At 40.9% G+C, this 23,090-nt stretch overlaps 2 protein-coding genes across 2 annotated transcripts; both read left to right on the top strand.

Annotated features, from left to right (window-relative positions):
* The first annotated feature begins 845 nt into the window (after positions 1 to 845).
* On the top strand, positions 846 to 13,430 carry LOC129827664 (lipid droplet-regulating VLDL assembly factor AUP1-like). The gene is made up of 12 exons (XM_055888708.1): positions 846 to 1,095; positions 1,539 to 1,676; positions 2,403 to 2,553; positions 2,742 to 2,926; positions 6,438 to 6,510; positions 6,978 to 7,051; positions 10,195 to 10,261; positions 10,508 to 10,613; positions 10,744 to 10,881; positions 11,929 to 12,077; positions 12,713 to 12,801; positions 12,945 to 13,430. Exons 1-12 carry the CDS (start codon positions 1,055 to 1,057, stop codon positions 12,988 to 12,990), a joined length of 1,257 nt encoding a protein of 418 aa, XP_055744683.1. The 5' UTR covers positions 846 to 1,054; the 3' UTR covers positions 12,991 to 13,430.
* A 2,725-nt stretch (positions 13,431 to 16,155) lies between these two features.
* LOC129827662 (tubulin beta-4B chain-like) lies at positions 16,156 to 19,319 on the top strand. The gene is made up of 4 exons (XM_055888707.1): positions 16,156 to 16,317; positions 17,047 to 17,155; positions 17,322 to 17,432; positions 17,706 to 19,319. Exons 1-4 carry the CDS (start codon positions 16,261 to 16,263, stop codon positions 18,767 to 18,769), a joined length of 1,341 nt encoding a protein of 446 aa, XP_055744682.1. The 5' UTR covers positions 16,156 to 16,260; the 3' UTR covers positions 18,770 to 19,319.
* The last annotated feature ends 3,771 nt before the right edge of the window (positions 19,320 to 23,090 follow it).

Genomic DNA, 23,090 nt, shown 5'->3' with positions numbered 1-23,090 from the left:
AATAGCTAGCTTCCAGAAATTGGGAATAGCTAGGTAGCTAACTGCACTGTTGTGCATGACAATGTAGCACCCTCGGAGATGGTCAGTGGTGGAAAAAGTACCCAATTGTCATACTTGAGTAAAAGTTAAGATACCTTAATAGAAAATGACTCAAGTAAAAGTGAGTCACCCAGTAAAATACTACTTGAGTAAGTCTAAAAGTATTTGGTTTTAAATACACTTAAGTATCAAAAGTAAATGTAATTGCTAAAATATACTTAAGTATCAAAAGTAAAATCTAATAATTTTAAATTCTTTATATAAAGCAAACCATACCGCATCATTATCTAGTTTTTTTTATTTACACACTCCAACACTAAGACATCATTACAAATGAAGCAGGTGTGTTTAGTGAGTCCGCCAGATCAGAGGTAGTAGGGATGACCAGGGATCTTCTCCTAATAAGTCGGTGGGTGAATTGGACCATTTTCCTGTCCTGTTAAGCATTCAACATGTAATAAGTACTTTTTGGGTGTCAGGGAAAAGTTATGGAGTAAAAAGTACATAATTTTCTTTATGAATGTAGTGAAGTAAAAGTAAAAGTTGTCAAAAATATAAATAGTAAAGTACAGATACCCCAAAAAACTACTTAAGTAAAAATACTTTAAAGTACTACTTAAGTACTTTACACCACTGGAGATGGTGTACCACCCATTTCTCCCCAGAGATATCACAAAACATGAAAATAACGATGCAGGAGCAAGTTGAATATGGTGACTGTTTTCCTTAGCTCGTTCCAGCTTGTGGTGACCATTTTTGGAGTGTCAAACGTTAACGAAAAAGAAGGAACCGGAAGTGGTGGAAAAACGTCACTCTTCTGCTCTTTCTAGCGTTCAACATGGCGCCCAAGGTAGACTAACTGGACACGTTAGCCAGCTACAACATGAGCTAAAGAGCTGTTGCCAGTTTTACCTTTTTATCGTTTGGAATTAGTGTTTACGTTTGATTAGCTAGCTAGTATGCAGGAACGTAACCCGTGTAAATAACTTACTCAACCGACAGATAAGGTGAAATAATGGAAACTCAAGGAATAGAACAGATGTTTGACTTCCAGCGGTAAGAACAAGATGTGTTGTTGTCAAGACAAGTATCTAACGTTAGCTAACTAGCAGCTAGCTAAATTAGCTTATCAGTACTCCCATAGCAAACATGTTCCATAGTCTTGGCTGATCATAATCGGCTCTGGCTAGTAGCTAGCTAGGTCACAGTCTTATTTCCTTCCATTTAGCTTGTTAGGTAGCAAAATTACCCCAAAATATATCAGTATTGTTATGGACGACGTTAGCTAACTAGTTAGCTGGTATCTTGATTAGTATCAATAAGTAACATTAGTTTGCTAGCTAGTAGCCATCTAAGCAACATGATTCAGCTGTTATTCTTAACACGTTTAGCCAATTGACGTTAGCTGTTTTATATTCTTGCTCATTTTTAATTTGTCCGGTTGGACTCGGAATATTCTGCCTGACCATGACCACACTGAAAATCTGTGTCTTAAACAGGTTGCCAAACGATGGACTGGTCCTGTTGCTGGTATTGCTTTACTCTCCAGTTGGCCTGTGTTTGATGTTACTACGAATCTTCGTAGGTGCACATGTGTTTTTGGTGAGCTGTGCACTCCCAGACAGTCTTGCTAGAAGGTAAGGGTAGTTTTGCATTATTGACTAGAAGTTGTACGTTGACTCAGCAATATAACGTCATCATACACCTTGGGCTGACTTCCTGCTTATAATAAAACCAACATCTGACTAGACTGCAACAATTGGCTTCTCCCAATATGGGAAGAAGAGTGCAAATTTGGAGGAGCCAATTGTGGGAAGTCATGGCAGATTTGGAATAGTTTCTTAAAATGCAACCTTTATTTAACTAGGCAAGTCAGTTAAGAAACAACCTTATTTACAATGATGGCCTACCGGGGAACAGTGGGTTAACTGCCTTATTCAGGGGCAGAACGGCAGATGTCAGCTCGGGGATTCGATCCAGCAACCTTTCAGTTACTGGTCCAACGCTCTAACCACTAGGCTACCTGCCGCGCTAGAGTTCATGTAGTATTTCTCAGTTTCAAAACATATTCTCCTGGTTCGTGCTTATGTAACGGATGTGAAATGGCTAGCTAGTTAGCGGGTACGCGCTACTAGCGTTTCAATCAGTTACGTCACTTGCTCTGAAACCTAGAAGTAGTGTTGCCCCTTGCTCTGCAAGGGCCGCGGCTTCTGTGGAGCGATGGGTAACAACGCTTCGTGGGTGACTGTTGTTGATGTGTGCAGAGGGTCCCTGGTTCGCGCCCGAGGTCGGGGCGAGGGGACGTACTAAAGTTATACTGTTACACTTACAGAATCTAACTCAAAGCTTTCTTCCTGTTCCAGATTCATTGTGAGAGTAATGTCCTCAGTCCTTGGTATGCACGTGAGACAGAACAGCCCACGTTTAAGAGACAAAAGCACAAAACTGTACATTTGCAATCACGTGACCCAGTTTGACCACAACATTGTCAATCTTCTGACCTCGTGCAATACAGTGAGTATTTTGGTTGATGAAGTGAAGCTATTTATAGTGTTGCATTTTGAGCTCCTGGAGTTGTGCTTGCCCAACTGAACAAAGATCTCTTTGTCTAGAGATGCAGCTGCATTGACTCAACCGTTGGCCATCAACCAGTGTTTATTTATTTTGACCATGTCATGTGACCTGTCTGCTCCTCTGCTCAGCCCATGCTGGAGGACTCTGCTGGCTTCGTGTGTTGGGCCAGAGGTTTCATGGAGCTGGGTGCCGTATCGGGCCAGGGTGAGATGGAGTCCCTCAGGAGATACTGCTCCTCTCCAGGAACTCTGCCCCTGCTCCTCTTCCCTGAGGAGGACACAACCAATGGGCGCTCTGGCCTGCTCAAGTTCAGGTGAGCCACAATACACTGCATTATTCCTGTCCTCAAGAGTATTGAGTTCTGTCTGTCACTATTTGTTTTTGAAGTTGGTTTCTTCAAACCAAGAGTATCACTGCCCCACATGCTGCTTAAAGCATCGTGTGCATATCAGTGCTTTCTATGGGGTTTATCCTATGCATAAGACAAAGTTTTTTTGTATTTGATTATATCTGCTCTCTTTGTATAGGGGAGAGTGGGGTAAGTTGAGCCTAAGGGTTAGTTGAGCCACCCTTTGCTTCTAGGACACCATACACAAAATGAATGTGACCAAAATATTTAGGACAAGGTCATTTCATTGAGTCTGTGAAGGAAGAAGCCACATGGGGAAAGTGGTAAGCAAGTTTGGTCCAAAAAACAGATTTTCATAAAGTCCAATTAATTTAAGTTATAGGTTTCATGATGCTTGTGTTTAAGTGATTGATGTTAACTGTTAACCGTTAATTCAGGGTTTTCCAAACCCGGTCCTCTGGACCCCAAGCGGTGCACATTTTGGCTTTTGCCCTAACACTACACAGCTGATTCAAATAATCAACTAATCATCAAGCTTTGATGTGAATCAGCTGTGTAGTGTTAGCACAAACAACTAAACATGAACCCCATGGGGTCCCAAAGATCAAGTTTGGGAAACACTGTGTTAATTGGTTAGCTGCCGAAAATACATTTGACAGGTCATGCTTATCGGTCTATAGGTTCATTTGCATTATTTAGTGGAATTAAATCGGCGTGTGTATTTTCATTGGTGGAATTAAATCGGCGTGTATGTTTCCGTTTGTCGTCATGTATGTTATTTATCACACGCGTACAGAGCCTAGTTTGAAGAGCAGAATAGCCTACCATCTGTCAGACAGCACGAGAGTAGCTCCTCATAAAAGCCTGTAGACTACTGGAGTGAAACGTGCTTTTGGAAGCCCAGTCATTGTGCAACAAATAACTATTCTAAATGCAATCGCATGTTAACTGTTTTGATGGTCATGATTTAAAGAGCTATTTTTATTTCTCAATCTCAACTCGTAATTAAAGCACGTCTCCCATTTGCCATTCGAGTGCAAAGGCTATAGTCAACAGTAGGCAGGCTATCAGCGTGTCACCCACCACTTTGTATTGTGAGCTTGAGGCAGTACAGGTTATTGTGAGCTTGAGGCAGTACAGGTTATTGTGAGCTTGAGGCAGTACAGGTTATTGTGAGCTTGAGGCAGTACAATTGTTTAAAACGTTTTACTGAACGCTTTACTTTACTGTAAATGAGGTATGTCTTACGTTGCTTCAAATTAGCTTAGTGAAAATCCAACCGTAGAAACGTGGTGGCAATTATTTAATAGAATTCCTCATGCCATTAACCAGCATTTCTCTCCTGTTGGTTTTCATATCAACTTTCCTTCATTCTCCGGAACCAAAAAAACAGTCCTAGTCATATTAGCAACTCATCCCAGTTGTTGCTATTAGATTCCCCTTCTTTCTAAATTTGTGGCCAAGATTTTAATCTCTGTCACATGGAACCACTCGCATTAGGTGCGCTCTTAATGAAACATGTTAACTTCTTGTATGCATACATAATAATTTCTGTTGGTTACGCAATTTTACTGTTTTTGGGAATTTTTATTTACTGTTATTTGGCCGGTTAATGAGTGTCGGATAGTCGGCAGCAAAATTGACAGATATGCACCCCTAATCTAAAGCAAAGTAGATCGTTTTAAGATTGATTTATACATCAGTTGGGGTCTCTACTAGCATTCAAACTCTAGGCGGCATTCTGCCTTCTCCCTACAGTTCTCAGCGGTTAGCTTCGCCCACGACTGGCTCATGTAAACTACAATCCCCACGCTCTGTTTTAACGTTTAGAAATGTCAATAATCATTGCTTGCGATACGGCTTTCTAAACATATGACCCTTTGTAGATAAACTGTAGTAGTTTTGACCTGCTCCATACAGCTATGGGTTCCTCCATCAGACAACTACACTTCCACTACACTTCCAGAGTTATGCTTACACACAGGCTTTTGGAGCACACTAGATAGCTAATTAACACAGGTGGTCTCCTCTGTTTTCCGTAAACAAGCACTGTAACATGGACATATGGCCTTGCGGGAACACTAACCCTATAAAGGTGTGTATCAGTTTGTACCTTTTTGCGCCGTAGCTCTTAACAAAAATCCCCCGTGCAGAAGACGCCTTCGTCCAATTACTTTTATGTGTTATGTAATGGAACTGGGAGTCATCATCAAGGCATAGGGGCATAAGCTACAATATGAGGTCCTAAACCTAGCATGAAAGAACATCCTTGTACCTTTTTTGTGGGCTAATATAGTCAACATTTTTGCCTTTGGGTACGGTGAGCCAATGGCTACCATACCCCATAAAAATGATGATTACATTTTGTCAGTTATATGCATAATATTTTTGCAATGTGTCATGCATATGAACTCAAGATATTGTATTTTTGTTGTTACAGAGCAGACATCATCATGCCCCGTGTATACAAATGTAAAACAAGCAGGAGTCTAGCCCCCCTTGAGGTTCTTGAGAGAGCAGCCAAGGAAGTGAGAGTAGGGAAGAAGTCCATTCAAGCAGTAGCAAAGGATGAACAAATAGACTGAATTGACAGTAAAGGGATGCATTGACAAAAAAGAAAACAAACATGTACCTGTGTGAAAGAGAGGCTATGACAGAGTAGCACAGGAACACAAGGTCTTATCTGATGACATGGAGTCTGAGCTTGCTAAACATCAGTTTCATGGTCTTAGTAGCTTCAAATGCAAAGAACTAGCCTATAAATTGGCAGATCAAACAACATACCTGTCCCAAACAGCTGGTCAAGAACTGGAAGGATAAGTGATATTGAACAGAGAGCTCTATATCTGAATGTAGGCATACATTTAAGATATACAATATACCACACCCCCATTCCATGAATTCAACTTTGACCAACCAGCACCATCACCCATTGTCACAGGACACAATCACCCACTTACCCCAAGGTGGCTCAACATACCCTGTCCCTATGCTCAGCTTACCCCACACCAGGGGTAAGTTGTGCCAAGAGAATAACTTTTTTAAACTGTTATGTTTACATTCATTCTGATTATTTCCAGGGAAACAACATCTTGAAATATTTGTAGATATCTTTGTTACAAAGAATACTAAATTTCCCTTGACATAGTGATGCTGAATGTAAAAAAAAAATGTGTATATATATATATATATATATATATATATATATATATATATATATATATATATATATATATATATATACACACTACTAACCCCACTCTCGCCATCACAAATACATTTTTATAGTTTTCACTAGTAGGACAGAGAACTATTGCTATTAGCAACTTAAATGGTTAGTGATTTATTAGCAGGTGGTTAGAGGAGAATCTGTCATGAGCAGAATGCCAACACTGCTATAGGCTGCCCCTGTACTGCCCGTGTATTACTGGTGCTAAGAGCTACTGAGCAAATAAACCTGTTTTCTCTCCCTCAGCTCCTGGCCTTTCTCCTTGACTGATTCCATTCAGCCTGTGGCCTTGCAAGTGAAGAGACCATTTCTAGCTCTGGTAATACGATCAAAACTAAACTGCCTCTTTGTCATATTTTAAAAGAAATGTGGCATATTTAGCAATATACATTTGGTGAAAGTTTTTGTTTAAAGAGTTGGGCTTTCAAGGGACGACAACTGTTGTTTATTCAGTCTTGTTGAGTAGACTCGTAATATATGGTAGATGAGTGGGTGTGCATTTAAATGGGAGGAGCAAGTTCCACACTAAACATGACATTTTTATAGAAATTCTAAGAAACTGGGACATTATTTCCGAGACACCACTCATATTAGAGTTGATCAAGCCATCATTTCGTCCAACAGTCCATAGGAAGACCTGTAAAATTGTTTTGCACACCGCTGGTAGACTAAATATGTTTTTGTGCACTTGATTTGTCACTGTCAGTCTTAACATATTTCTGTCAGACACATGCAGAGGATTTCCTGTAATGAAAGCGCTAATGTAGTTTGTTCCTCTTTCTCCAGAGCACGCCAGACTCCTTCTGGCTGACAGAACTGTTGTGGACCTTTTTCGTCCCGTGTACAGTGTACCATGTAAGGTACTAAATAATTACTACCTATTACTACTTGTCATTGTCCGGGTTCTGGTTGGACCTTGTAATAGTATAGAATTGATATTTGACAACTTTTGTTTGTCCTTAAAGTTCACTCCATTACTCATTGGGAAATTCCCTTCGAATTTGCAGTGGTTTGTCCTAGATATGTGACGCTCTTGCCATTTCAGAGTTAATGTTTAGTCAGCGTCAGCAGAACAGTTCCTAGTGAAAGTCTAAACACTTCACATTTTGCTGCCTTAAAATGAAATCTTAAGGGATTACATTGTTTTTTTCCCCTACAGATAAACATCCTACTCCAAATTTCCCAAATGAAATAATAATAAAAATTGGATATGTCTTCACCCCCCCAGAGTTAATACTTGGTGGAAACACCTTTGACAGCCTTTATAGCTGTGAATCATATTCAATATGATTCTACCAACTTTGCACAACCCTTAGGTCAACATACAGTACAGTTTTTGAATGACTACCTCATCTCTGTACCCACACACATACAATTATCTGTAAGGTCCCTCAGACAAACGGTGAATTTCAAACACGGATTCAACCACAAACACCAAGGTGTGCCTCGCAAAGAAGGGCACCTATTGGTAGATAAAAAAAATTGCTTGCGTCAATAAGAATTCAACCCCTTTGTTATAGCAAGCCTACATAAGTTCATGAGTAAAACTGTGCATAACAAGTCACATAAGTTGCATGGACTCATTCTGTGTGCAATAAACGTGTTTAACATGATTTTTGAATGAGTACCTCATCTCTGTACCCTACACATACAATTATCTGTAAGGTCCCTCAGTCAAGAAGTGAATTTCAAACACAAATTCGACCACAAAGATCAGGGAGGCCTCGCTAAGAAGAGCATGTATTGGAAGATGGGTAAAAATGAAAAAGCATACATTGAATATCCCTTTGACCATTGTGAAGTTATTAATTACACTTCGGATGGTGTATTTAAAATAAAAAAAATAAAAAGTATCTTTATTTAACTAGGCAAGTCAGTTAAGAACAAATTATTATTGATCTGTACACCCAGTCACCACAAAGATACAGGCGTCCTTCCGAACTCAGTTTCCGGAGACGAAGGAAACCCCTCAGGAAGGCCGATGGTAACTAAACAGTTACACACTTTAATGGCTTTGATAGAACTGAGGATGGATCAGCAACATTGTAGTTACTCTACAATACTAGCCTAAATGACAGAGTGAAAAGAAGGAAGCCTGTACAGAATAAAAATATTCCAAAACATCCATCCTCTTTGCAACAAGGCACTTATCTAATTTTGCCTTAAAATGTGGCAAAGCAAGTAACTTTCTGTCCGGAATTCAAAGTGTTATGTTTGGGGAAAATCCAATAAAAAAGTACCACTCTCCATATTTAAGCATAACGGTACAGTAGATGCATCATGTTATGGGTATGCTTGTAATCGTAATGGACTAGGTAGTTTTTCAGGTTAAAAAAAGAAACGGAATGGAGCTAAGCACAGGCTTAATCCTAGATGAAAACCTACTTCAGTCTGCTTTCCACCAGGCACTGGGATATTAATTTACCTTTCCGCAGGACAATAACCTAAAACACAACTCCAAATCTACACTGGAGTTGCTTAACAAGAAGACGGGGACTGTTCCTGAGTGGCCGGGTTAGTTTTGACTTAAATCACCTTGAAAAGCTATGGCAAGACCTGAAAATGGTTGTCCAGCAATGATCAATAACCAATTTGACAGAAATAATAATAATGTGCCAATATTGTACAATCTAGGTGTGCAAAGATCTTAGAGACTTACCCAGAAAGACTCACAGCTGTAATCGCTGCCAAAGGTGACTCTAACATGTATTGACTCAGGTGTGTGAATTCCTGTATTTAATTTTCAATAAATGTGCTGACATTTCTAAAAACATATGTTTTCACTGTCATGGGGTATTGTGTGTAGATGGTTGAGAGAAAAAAATTAATATATCCATTTTGAATTCAGGCTGTAACACAACAAAATGTGGAATAAGTAAGAGGTATGAAAACTTTGGTCAAAATGTCTCGAGCTCCGTTTGGTTGGGAGTCATTGATAGAAAGCAATTTTCAAACCTTGTCTCTGATTTGCATGCACATTTAAGTCAGGACTGAGACTTGACCACTCAGGAACACTCAACATCTCTTGAAGCCATTCTGGTGCGTCTTTGGCATTAACGTGTAATTGTCCCACTGAAAAATAAGTCTGCTTTGCTCCTGGGTATGCTCCTTTTCATATTTATTTTGATCCTGACAAACTCCCCGGTCCCTAAATGGCCAATTTATTTGCCGTGTTGTATTGCAGTATTACTTAATGGCTGTGTTGCAAACAGAATGGATGATTTGGAGTGGATTTTTTTAAAGGCCACTAATGTGGGGTGAATGCAATCTTCTGTATTTTAAAGTATTGGCAGCATCATGTTATGGGTACGCTTGTCACCGGCAGAGACTGGGGAGTTTGTCAGGATCAAAATAAATATGAAAGTGACAAAGGCCAAATAAAAAGTTAAAGGAAACCCTGTCGTAGTCTTCTGAAAACGTAACCCTGGTATAGACCAATATGTGTTCAGTGATCCTGAATGGTCCATTCTCAGTCCTGACTGAAATCTGCTTGAAAGTCAGAGACAAGGTTAGAATATTACTGTCCATCAATGATTCCCAACCTTATTTACTTAGCTTGAGCAATTTTGACAAAAACAATGGCTTTACGTTGCCCAGAGGTGGTGCAAGGTTGGTAGAATCTGATTCAAAATGATTCAGAACTGTAATGGCTGCCAAAGGTGCTTCCACCAAGTATTAACTCTGGAGCGGGTGAAGATGAACGCAATCAATACATTTTTTATTAATTAGGAACATTTTCTATAATTTTTTTTTTCACTTTGAAAATGTGGAGTAGGCTGTGTAGATCGGTAGGAAAGAAATCGAATTAACTCTCTTATTTAATTTTAAGTCAGCAAAATGTGAAGACTGCAAGCGGTATGTAGACTTTCACTAGCGACTGTGTTGTCATAACTTTTCAACCAGCTTGATTAGAGGTAGAAGCAAGTTTACATCAAGAGGCAAGTTTTTAAGTTCATCATTGCTCACAAAGCTTGTAGAGATCCTGTTTCGTTTACTTTCACAGATGGCTCCCCCCTGTGTCGAGGCAAGATGAAGAATCCCTTCAAGAGTTTGCCAACAAAATCCAAGGGGTATAAAACCTTACACACTTGTTCTGCAACGCTTTCTGTTCCCTAATGCCCACATTGTCTCAAACAAAACCAGTATGTATCTTATTGAAGGATGGTGCATATTGCAAGTTATCACATTGACTGCCGTAAAGCACTCAATTCCAGGCTTTGAGCTTGTGATATTACAAAATTCTCAATGATATGGAACACTTAAGCGAGTGGTTATTCGATTGTCCTCTGATTGGTCTTTGCGCCGTCCATTTTCAGCTCCTAGCCACCGAGCTCGGCGTGGTCTCAACACAGATTACCAAAGCAGACAAAGCCGAGCACGTGAAAAGGAAACGGCACGTTGCACCGCACACCACAACCTCAAGTAAGAGAGACCTGGAGAAACCTTCCCTGACAAAGCCCCTCTTACAGCATGGTCTTGGTGCAAGTTATGCTCACTTGGAGGTGGTTGGGACCGTCAGTGATGGTGTGTATTTGCTGCTGTCTGTGTCCAGATTTGGGTGCCAGACCACGTCCTCTGGGCTTCATGGTCCGCAGCTCTGGGGTGGAGGAGCTCAGGATCAGCAGGATGGCCCAGCAGGTGAAGGAGGTTCTGCCTGACATCCCCCTCGGTGTCATCACCAGAGACCTGGGTACGCCAGATCCTTCATTTCCGCTTTGCATTTCCAGTGCAGTGACAGAGAATTTGAAATGGTGACGAGCAGTGCACCAATTCAAGTCGCATGTGCATTTCATTGAAATGGAGTGGTAATACTTGACTTGAAACCAGTGCTATAACACGTTATGACAAGGTCAACCTGTTTAAAATATGATCATAACACTATCATGACGCATATTTAGACCTGTTGTGACATATATTGTTATTTTCTGGCTGGTTATGACACCTAAATCAGAGTGTAAATACCCACAAAACCAACCACTAGTTATTTTATGGCTGGTTATTACGCCTACATTTTAGTATTTTTATTTAACCTTTAACTAGGCAAGTCAGTACATAAGTGTGTAAAAACCTACAGAAGGCAAAACATTCCATTACACCATAGCCTACTTATCAACATTATGTTTATGTTATATTCTTTAAAAAATTGTTTAACCATATTAAATGATCATTGTAAATGCACACGTTGATGTCAGACATGCGCCTACCCCAATGCTCTGTTGCTGATGACTGGGACGAATACAGGAGCAGATTTCAGGAGCAGGACAAGACATCCTCTTTTGACTGATGACTGATATAAGGGCATGTACGTGATAGGCCTATCTGGCTTATATAGTTATGATGGTCATAATGCTTCTTGACAGTGTCAAAGTGTGTTTTCTACAAGTTATTTAAAATCTAATGAAAAAACATGACTGTAAATAGTTAATTACAAAGGATTTAAGAAACAAACTTTCAAGCGAATGCTTTATTTAAATTAACATTCTTATGTAGGTGTCATAACAAGCCATAGAATAGTGCAATATATGTCACAGCCGGTATAAATATATGGGTTATGACAGTGTTATGACCATATTGACAGGTTGTCAGCTGTTATGACATGGTTATTACTGTCGTAATATGTTATGACACTGGGTTTCAAGTAAAGTGTTACCAATGGAGTTTGCATTAGGATCAATGGGAGAAAAAGGCACAGTAGCATGCAGCGTTTCCCAAATCTTTTCCCTTACCCCTTTTACAGTGCAAACCAACTGCGTGGACACCACTATCACTAACCTGCTGGAGAGCACTGAGGAGTTTCCATTGGAGGCCACAGGCGGAGCCACATCTGCACCAGGCCCATCCTGGAGGTCCCTCTCCTTTTCAGCTGCACCTGCTCCCACCATTAAGGTCTGCCAATCATCTAAATGATGTCTTACGTCTACTGGTAGTCTACACTGAGTGTACAAAACATTAGGAACACCTGCTCTTTCCATGACATAGACTGAACAGGTGTAGATGAGAGGGAGGAGACAGATTAAAGAAGGATTTTTAAGCCTTGAGACAATTGAGATGTGGATTGTGTATGTGTGCCATTTAGAGGGTGAATGGGCAAGACAAAATGTTTAGGTGCATTTAAATGGGGTATGGTAGTAGGTGCCAGGCGCACCGGTTTGAGTGTGTCAAGAACTGCAGCACTCCTGGGTTTTTCACACTCAACAGTTTCCTGTGTGTATCAAGAATGGTCCACCACCCAAAGGACATCCAGCCAACTTGACACAACTGTAGGAAGCATTGGAGTCAACATGGGCCAGCATCCCTGTGGAACGCATTCAACACCAAGTAGAGTCCATGCCCTGATGAATTGAGGCTGTTCTGAGGACAAAAGGGGTTGCAACTCAATATTGGGAAGGTGTTCCTAATGTTTTTGTACATTCAGTGTATTTTACCTTGCCAGCAAAGTAATTGAGGTACCATCTTGCTACACTATTCTATTTATCAGGAGCTTGCTGTATAGTCAGATTTTGTGGATTTTTGACCCATAGCCTGCTGCCAAGTCTTTTGGGAAATCGCCAGTAGACCGACACATGTCCCTACAAGAGAGGAAGGAGGCCTTGTATGAGTTTGCAAGAAGGTGAGATCAAAGCTGCAATTCAGTCTTGGATTGATTTTAATTTCACCCACCCATAGAATTGACACATTTGGCCCTACATTTTACACTCGTCGTTGTTGTCCACCTGTCAACTCTGTTAGTTGTTCCGCCTTCCTTTCCTCTAGACGCTACATAGAGAAGCATGGACTGGAGCAGGACGACAACCTCTGAACAAGATCTGATCGCTGGGAAATGTGTTAGGAATGATGGTTGTTAAAATCAAATAATTGTACAGACAATAATTGTACAGGAGTGTATGGAGAGTTGAACAGAGGGTTTTTGTTGAGCCACACATACCGGAGGAAAACCTTCTGAAGACTTCAATGGATTTTTTTTTATTTTATATTTGCTTGCATGGAAATCATGCATGTGTATTTTTAATTCTTTCTCCCAGCAAAAATATTATTTTGATAACAATTTGTATTAAGACCCAGTGACCATGAAACATGTCATTATTTTTTATAATGGCAGAGGTTATGATGAAACAAAGTCCATCTTGCTCTGCTTTCAGAGAAGCCACATCAGCTCTTAGGTTCATTATAATTCGACAGTACTTGTTTCTGCAGTATGAACCTTCTAAAGTTAATAAAGTTCATAATTTATAAATGCAAGAGATTGTCTTGGCTAGAATCACAATTCCACTATTCCTCTTTGGATTTACCCTGGCATGACTCAATTAGTGCTAAGCAGCATTAAGTCATAAAATCAAATTCTACGAGAGAGTAAATACATGTGTATAACTGTTGGGGATTGTCAAGTCAGAAACCCAACTTTAACAAACTATCTGTTAAGCAACTGCTTGCAAAGCTTAGGGTAAGGTTTAGAATAAGGGTTAAGATTAGAGCTAAGTAAAGTGAGTTAAGTGAATAGTTGAAATGTTACTCATAGTCTGTAGAGCATCTACAAATAAAGGGTTGCTTACAAATGTTTAATAGTCAGATGAAACAATATGAGATAATGAGGAGTTATACTTGTGTAGGCGTGGCCTATGAGTGTCCTACTGCTCCTGCCCTGAGGCCCAGGGTTTTGTGGTGCAGGGAGTGTATCATTAGCGTCTATACAGCAGGATCATAGGCCCGAGACCCCCTTCAGCTGTTCTGATTCGCTCTCCTACAGTTATTTGGGAAGTAGGCCACAAACACAATACGTCACCGACAGACATCTGCTCCGTTATGGGTCTGGCACCGCGGCAGTATCATGTCGTGTATGTACAGTACCAGTCAAAAGTTTGGACACACCTACTCATTCAAGGGATTTTCTTTCTTTTTTCTGTGTTGTAGAATAATTGTGAAGATGTCAAAACTATGAAATAACACATATGGACCTATGTAGTAACCAAAAAAGTGTTAAACAAATCCAAATATATTTGAGATTTAAAGTAGTCACCTTGATAACAGCTTTGCACACTCTTGGCATTCTACTCAACCAGCTTTTTGAGGTAGTCACCTGGAAAGCATTTCAATTAACAGGTGTTCCTTGTTCATGTGTGGAATTTCTTTCCTTAATGCATTTGAGCCAATCAATTGTGTTGTGACAAGGTAGGGGTGGTATAGAGAAGATAGCCCTATTTGGTAAAAGACCAAGTCTATATTATGGCAAGAACAGCTCAAATAAGCAAAGATAAATGACAGTCCATCATTACTTTAAGACATGAAGGTCAGTCAATGCGGATAATGTCAGTAACTTTGAAAGTGCAGTTGCAAAAACCATCAAGCGCTATGATGAAACTGCCTCTCATGAGGACCGCCACAGGAAAGGAAGACCCAGAGTTACCTCTGCTGCAGAGGAGAAGTTCATTAGAGTTACCAACATGAGAAATTGCAGCCCAAATAAATGCTTCACACAGTTCAAGTAACACATCTCAAAATCAACTGTTCAGAGGAGACTGTGTGAATCAGGCTTTCATGGTCGAATTGCTGCAAAGAAACCACTACTAAAGTACACCAATAAGAATAAAATATTTGTTTGTCCACAAGCAATGGACATTAGACCGGTGGAGATCTGTCCTTTGGTCTGATGAATCCAAATTTGAGATTTTAATTCCAACTGCCGTGTCTTTGTGAGACTCGGAGTAGGTGAACGGAGGATCTACACATGTGTAGTTCCCACCGTGAAGAATGGAGGAGGAGGTGTGGGGCTGGTGACACTCAGCACACTTAACCAGCATGGCTACCACAGCATTCTGCAGAGATACACCATCCCATCTGGTTTGCACTTAGTGGGACTATAATTTATTTTTCAACAGTACAATGACCCAACACACCTCCAGGCTGTGTAAAGGCTATTTGACCAAGAAGGAGAGTGATGGAGTGCTGCATCAGATGACCTGGCCTCCACGATCACCTGACCTCAACCCAATTGAGATGGTTTGCGATGAGTTGGACCGCAAAGTGAAAGAAAAGCAGCCAACAAGTCCTCACCATATGTTGGAACTCTTCAAGATGGTTGGAAAAGCATTTCAGGCGAAGCTGGTTGAGAGAATGCCAGGAGTGTGCAAAGCTGTCAAGGCAAAGAGTGGCAAATTTCATGAATATAAAATATATTTTGTTTAACATTTTTGAATGTGTTATTTCATAGTTTTGATGTCTTCACTATTGTTCTATGTAGACAATAGTCAAAATAAAGAAAACCCCTTGAATGAGTAGGTGTCCAATTTTTTCACTGGTACTGTATGTATCTCATAATCAAGGTAGAGGGAAGGGAGGATTTCATGATACGAATAAAAGTGTTATTCAAGTAGGTCTATCTGAGATTTCAGCCCGACAATGGTTAGGTTAATGTTGCAGACTTTAAAAAATAACTGATATGATGTGGAAACTTTTAAAGTGAACAATGACAAGTGATTTATAACTTATAAATTAGAAGACTGTCTTGATGATTGCATGTAAGACTTCAGCAAGAGTCCAAAAATTTTAAATAACCTTAACTCGTTCCCTGCGTTATGCCTCCATGAAAATTGACCAAATCAAAGGAAATTGTATAAATATGGCTATTGATTATTTCTCCCTTATTAGTGGAGATATGTTTCGTGATGCAAAAATTCAGATTGAAGGAGTTGAATGGTACAAACCTGAACGAATGAATTATGTCGAGATGACATGCTAGACTTTTAATAATATGCTAAACCTAATGCGATTTACAATCTGGAGGCCGAGATGTAGGCTACTGTAGCCAGTATTTTCATTCCCACTTCATTCTTTATGGTCCTATAATATTCATCCTATTACAACACGTGATATCGTAGCGTTTCTGATCAGAATTCCACCAATCACGTCGCTTACAACGCGGGTACTGCGACCAAATGGACCAATAGGATTGCTATAAATTGACTCGATTTTGGAGCATGACCAAACAAATGTACCCTGGAGCAACAGTTTGACGATTGTAGCCGCTCAAAGAAAGAACTCCTTGAAACTAGACTAAATTTACTCTACTAACAAAATGAGGGAGATTGTTCATTTACAAGCTGGGCAGTGCGGTAATCAAATTGGCGCTAAGGTTTGTACACTTTAGGCTTTAAAATCCATGATTTTTTATTAGGTTTAGAAGTTAAAAAATAAAATCTACGACCACGTTTTATTGTATTTAATTATATTTGAAATTGTGCCCGAGAAAATAACTTTTGGGCAATTTTAAAATGTTATGTCTTGGATTGAAAACGATGTGGCCCCGTTGTGCTTGGTTGGATCAATTATTGTTTGGCGGAAAATCACATCCCCTTGATTTATTATTTTCCTTCCCGTTTGTTCCAACAAGTTCAATGATTTTGAAGAGGCATCAACTTGTTAACGGGGCAAACCTTCAGATCGACGCAATGAGTCTTCAAGGGTGTTGGCCGCCCCGCGTTGAATCAGCGCGCGCAGTTGTAATATGGCTGGTTGTCTTGTTCAGCGGATGCGCAAAAACCTGCTCGCGCTCACTGCAACTATTATAGTCTTATGTTTTAGTTTACATATGCATATTTGTCTGTTCTAATACATCGAGCACTATTTCCCCCTTTCTTTGTCCATTTAACAAAGGACAACGCAAAAATTCGCCGATTGTAAAATGGTGCCAACTTTGGAAACCATTTTGTTTTTAGATTTAGTACTTGAAGGAAGCTACAAAGCCGATGACTCTTGTTTTTTTTTTTATTCAAAAATGTGTTCTTTATTTAATTCTATTGTAAACATCTTAACTGAATTGTCAATACATTTTCAGACATCAAAATGCATGATTTGTCTTTAGTTCTGGGAGGTGATCAGTGACGAGCATGGCATTGACCCCACTGGAAGTTACAATGGGGACAGTGATCTTCAGCTAGAAAGGATTAATGTGTACTACAATGAAGCTTCAGGTGAGTTAGGTTGTGTTATGTCATGATCCACATTTGGTCTTTTAAGCTGGCTTTCGTCCAACTCTGGCTACACACAATTGATATCCTAGTTACTATTATAAGTGTGGTAGAATGGGTTTTGAAAGGATGTTACTTTATTTTAAGTGCTCTTGTGTTGTCATTTCAGGTGGAAAGTATGTGCCACGTGCAGTACTTGTGGACTTGGAGCCTGGGACCATGGACTCTGTGCGATCTGGACCATTTGGTCAGATCTTCAGGCCTGACAACTTTGTCTTCGGTAAGAAACTGCCTTGGCATTTCGACTATAAATTAACTTTGAAGTTGTCTGTGCCTGGATTTGTTGCATGTTACTACAGTACACCTTAATTACCTGACTACAGTCACTAGAGACAACCTGTTGGCATTGGTTACGTAAAACAAAGGGTTTCCATGTCGCTTAATTTGCTTTGTCATCCCCGACTTTAGTGTTTGCACAATCAATCACCAGGGCCCAGTTTTTCCATAACATCTCATTATCTTTGCATTGACGTCCTACTTTTGTCCATTCCAGGTCAGAGTGGTGCTGGTAACAACTGGGCCAAGGGTCACTACACCGAGGGTGCAGAGCTAGTTGACTCCGTCTTGGATGTTGTGAGGAAGGAAGCTGAGAGCTGTGACTGCCTCCAGGGCTTCCAGCTCACCCACTCCCTGGGAGGTGGAACTGGCTCTGGCATGGGCACCCTGCTTATCAGCAAGATCCGTGAAGAATATCCCGACCGCATCATGAACACTTTCAGTGTGGTGCCCTCCCCTAAAGTGTCAGACACTGTGGTGGAGCCCTATAACGCCACCCTCTCAGTCCACCAGCTGGTAGAGAACACAGACGAGACCTACTGCATCGACAACGAGGCGCTCTACGACATCTGCTTCCGTACCCTTAAACTCACCACACCCACCTACGGAGACCTCAACCACCTGGTGTCTGCCACCATGAGTGGGGTCACCACCTGTCTCCGCTTCCCCGGCCAGCTCAACGCTGACCTGCGCAAACTGGCAGTCAACATGGTGCCTTTCCCCCGTCTCCACTTCTTCATGCCCGGCTTTGCACCTCTCACCAGCAGGGGAAGCCAGCAGTACAGAGCCCTGACAGTTCCAGAGCTCACTCAGCAAATGTTTGACTCTAAGAACATGATGGCAGCCTGTGATCCCCGCCACGGACGCTATCTCACCGTGGCCGCAGTATTCCGCGGGCGCATGTCCATGAAAGAGGTGGATGAGCAGATGCTGAACGTACAGAACAAGAACAGCAGCTACTTCGTTGAATGGATCCCAAACAACGTCAAGACTGCAGTCTGTGACATTCCTCCCCGTGGCCTCAAGATGGCCGCCACCTTCATCGGCAACAGCACTGCCATCCAGGAGCTGTTCAAGCGCATCTCTGAGCAGTTCACAGCTATGTTCCGCCGTAAAGCTTTCCTCCATTGGTACACCGGAGAGGGCATGGATGAGATGGAGTTCACCGAGGCAGAGAGCAACATGAATGATCTGGTGTCTGAGTACCAGCAGTACCAAGATGCCACTGCAGAGGAGGAGGGAGAGTTTGAAGAGGAGGAGGGCGAAGAGGATTTGGCTTAAATAGTTTTTTTCCTTTTAAAACATCTGAGTAGTTTCTTCACATTTCCTTTCTCTGGCAACCTTCAGCTGTACCTTTTTTTATTGTTTGTTCATTTGGTTCACTTGCAATAAAAGTAGATAAACCTATTTTTACACTGTTTGTCATTCAGTAAGACCTGGGTAATGTAAAGGGGGTGGTAGGTAACCTAGTGGTTAGAGCATTGGGCTAGTAACCAAAAGGTTGCTGGATCGAACCCCCAAGCTGACACGTTAAAATCTGTCCTTATGCCCCTGAACAAGGCAGTCAACCCACTGTTCCCAGGTTGGCCCGTCATTGTAATTAAGAATTTGTTTTTGACTGACCTGTGTAGTAGAAGAAAGAAAAAAAAAATACAATATAAGTGAAGAAATATAGTATTTTAATGGAAATGTTTACTGTCATTAACATTTTAGTTTTGTGATGGTGAAATAAGCTTGTTCAATGGAGAATAATTGTTTCAATGTAATAACTGCAATAAGTTAAATGCAAAATATGGCACAATGGTTCCAAATAAAAGGAGTGTTCAATTAATATTGTTAAGCAAAAGTCCATGCTTTGATCACTTAAAATGGTGATTAGAGGTCAAATGGTATGTGCACTTAAGTATTCAGACCCCTTGGCTATATTCACTTCTTGCTTTACAGTCTTGTTCTAAAATTGAATTTAAAAAAAAATGCACAATACCCCAAAGCAAAACCAGGTTTACAGATGTTGATGTCTTTCAGAAACGTAAGTATTCAGACCCTTGACTGAGTACTTTGAAGCACCTTTGGCAATGATTACTGACTTGAGTCTTGGTTATGACGCTACATGCTTGGCACAGCTGTGTTTGTGGAGTTTCTCCCATACTCTGTCAGATTGGATGGGGAGCTTGGGCTCTGGTTGGGCCACGCAAGGATGTTGATACTTGTCCCAAAGCCACTCCTGTGTTTGTGTGGTTAGGGTTCTGTTGGAAGGTGACCTTTTGTCCCCAATCTGAGGTCTTGAGCACTCAAACAGGTTATCAAGGATATCTCTGTACTTTGATCTATTCATCTTGACTGTAATCTCCCAGTCCCTGCTGAAAAATATCCCCACAGCATGATCCTGCCACCATGCTTCACCGTAGGGTGCCAGGTTTCCTCCAGATGTGACACTTGGCATTCAGGCCAAGGAGTTCAATCTTGGTTTTGTCAGACCAGAGAATCTTGTTTCGTGTTCTGAGAGTCCTTTAGGTGCGTTTTGGCAAACTTCAAACGGGCTGTCGTGGGTTCTGTCTGGCCACTATACCATAAAGGCCTGATTGGTGGAGTTCTGCAGAGATGGTTGTCCCATCTCCACAGAGGAACTCGGGAGGTCTGTTGGTGACCATCAGGTTCTTGGTCACCTCCCTGACCAAGGCCCTTCTCCCCTGATTGCAAAATTGTTCCTGGCAGACAGCTCTACGAGGAGTTTTGGTGGCTCCAAACTTCTTCCATTTAAAAATGATGGAGGCCACTGTGTTGGGCACCTTCAATGCTACAGAAATGGTTTGGTACCCTTCCCCAGATCTGTGCCTCGACAAAATCCTGTCTCGGAGCTCTACGGACAATTCCCTCGACCTCATGGCTTGGTTTCTGCTCTGACATGCACTGTCAACTGGGACTGTATATAGACGTGTGCGCCTTTCCAATCAAATTTACCACAGGTGGAATCCCAAGTTGTAGAAACATCAAGGATGATCAATGGAAACAGGATGCACCTGAGATCAATTGAGTTTTATAGCAAAGGGTCTGAATACTTGCGTAAATAAGGTTTTTATGTTTAATTTTAAAATTTGCAAAAATGTCAACCTGTTTTTGCTCTGTCATTGTGGAGTTTTGTGTAGATGAGGGGGGGGGGGATATTTGAATACATTTTAGAATAAGGCTGTAATGTAACATTTATGTGGAGGAAGGGGTCTGAATACTTTCCAAATGCACTGTATTTACATTATAAATCATTGGTCGAGACCTGTTGGGTCTATGCCTCACCTATTTTCTCAGTTTGGTATAACTGTATGTATACTGGACAAAAACTTGCAATGATTTTACTGAATTACAGTTCATATAAGGAAATAAATAAATTAGGCCCTAATCTATGGATTTCACGACTGGGCAGGGGTGCAGTCATGTGTTTTTCCCCACAGAATGGCTTTATTACAGAAATACACCTCAGTTTCGTCAGCTGTCTGAGGGGCAGGTCTCAGACAATTCCGCAGGTGAAGAAGCCGGATGTGGAGGTCTTGGACTGGCGTGGTTACACGTGGTCTGCAGTTGTGAGGCCAGTTGGATGTACTGCCAAATTCTCTAAAACAACGTAGGCAGTTTATGGTAGAGAAATAAACAAATTCTCTGGCAACAGCTTTGGTGGACATTCCTGCAGTCAGCATGCCAATTGCATGCTCTCTCAAAACATGAGACATCTGTGGCAATGTGTTGTGTGACTACTGCACATTTCAGTGGCCTTTTTTGTCCCCAGCACAAGGTGCACCTGTGTAATGATCATGCTGTTTAATCAACTTCTTGAAATGCCACACCTGTCAGGTGGATGGATTACCTTTGCAAAGGAGAAATGCTCACTAACGGATGTAAATACATTTGTGCACAAAAGCTTTTTGTGCGTATATAGAACATTTCTGGGATGTTTTATTTCAGCTCATGAAACATGGGACCAACACTTTACATGTGTTTATTTTTGTTTAATACAGGTAGGCCTACAATAGAATACAAATGTGTTCATATTCCTCAAAACTGGTCACCAGGGCCCAGTTTTTCAAAACATTTAATCCAGATTAAAATTGTATTTTTTGTTCAGCTGGGCAAGTCAGTTAAGAACAAATTCTTATTTACGATGACAGCCTACCAAAATGCCTGGGATTTAAAAAATACAATATAAATATAGTAGCAGCACAAAGACATGGTACAAACATTATTGGACAAAGTCAACAGCACAAAGGTCAAGAAGGTAGAGACAACAAACAATACATCACACAAAGCAGCCACAACTGTCAGTAAGAGTGTCCATGATTGAGTCTTTGAATGAATAGATTGAGATAAAACTGTCCAGTTTGAGTGTTTGTTGCAGCTCGTTCCACTCGCTAGCTGCAACGAACTGAATAGAGGAGCGACCTTTAACAGAATGTGACTGGCAGAACGGCTTAGTCTTAATCCTGAGCCCCCATTCAATTGTGTTCCCCTTCACTTTAGAAATATATTTATTTTTTTATCCCAAATGTCATGGGATCATATAAAAGTGTATTTGTTGTAGCATATGTTATACATTAACAGATTTGATTCAGTTCTCTAAAGACTACATCCAAAAATGAGGGACTACATCTAAAGGAGCAGAATCTAACACCACATGATGATTTTGATCCGCATTAGATGTTTTAAACCTGGGCCCTGGATTTTCACTTCTTGATCTGCATGCTCTTAGCTATCCCCAGTGACATAAATTTCAGGCCAAGGTTGATAAATTTCACTGTGTTCATGTAATGTGAGTTGTCACATGTATTTTCACCTAAATACCACTAGGTGGCAGCAGGTAGCCTAGTGGTTAAAGCGTTGGACTTGTCACCAAAAGGTCGAATCTCCGATCGAATCCCCGAGCTGACAAGGTAAAATCTGTCGTTCTGCCCCTGAACAAGGCAGTTAATACACTGTTCCTAGGCCGTCATTGAAAATAAGAATTTGTTCTTAACTGTTAAACTGCCTAGTTACATAAAGGTACAAAATACAAATAACCAGCCTATGTCCAAGAGTTGGTTGACTGATGAATTGAATGCCAGGGACAATAAGAAAGGCAGAAAGAGGACCATTGGGGTTTATCATGAAGCACTTTACTTTTGAGTTGATAGGTTTAAAGCTGTCAGGTTTCCATCAATTGGTTTGACCACGGATAAGTATAATACTGTAGCAACCCGCACGGACAGTTGTGTGTTATGCTATTAGTTGGTTGTTTTGTACTTACCATTACCCAGTGTTTGCGGGTCCGCCATGCCAATCAACCTGCTATCTGCCAATCACGGCTTGGAATGTTCTGATGCCGGGCATCCTGGTGGTTGGATGTTAAGACCAGGTTTAGCTATTGTTCTCTCTCTTATGGCTGGCCTTCACAAGAGAAGGCCACGGTTGTTTCATAGGGTATCCTTCATCTATTTGGCGTATGCTACGGCCAAGCAGTAGCCTGTGTGAAGTTGGGTTAATAAACCGTAAATTCGTAAACTCAATTCTCTGTCTGGACAATTGTTCCTTTTTAATCTAGTCAGGTCATTACAATACTGGTGACCGGTGGTAGGTGAAA

Source organism: Salvelinus fontinalis, chromosome 29 (assembly GCF_029448725.1).
Source record: "Salvelinus fontinalis isolate EN_2023a chromosome 29, ASM2944872v1, whole genome shotgun sequence".
In the NCBI taxonomy this organism is placed as follows: domain Eukaryota; kingdom Metazoa; phylum Chordata; class Actinopteri; order Salmoniformes; family Salmonidae; genus Salvelinus; species Salvelinus fontinalis.
Note: the sequence above shows the minus strand (reverse complement) of the source record. Positions and strands in the feature narration are given on the sequence as shown.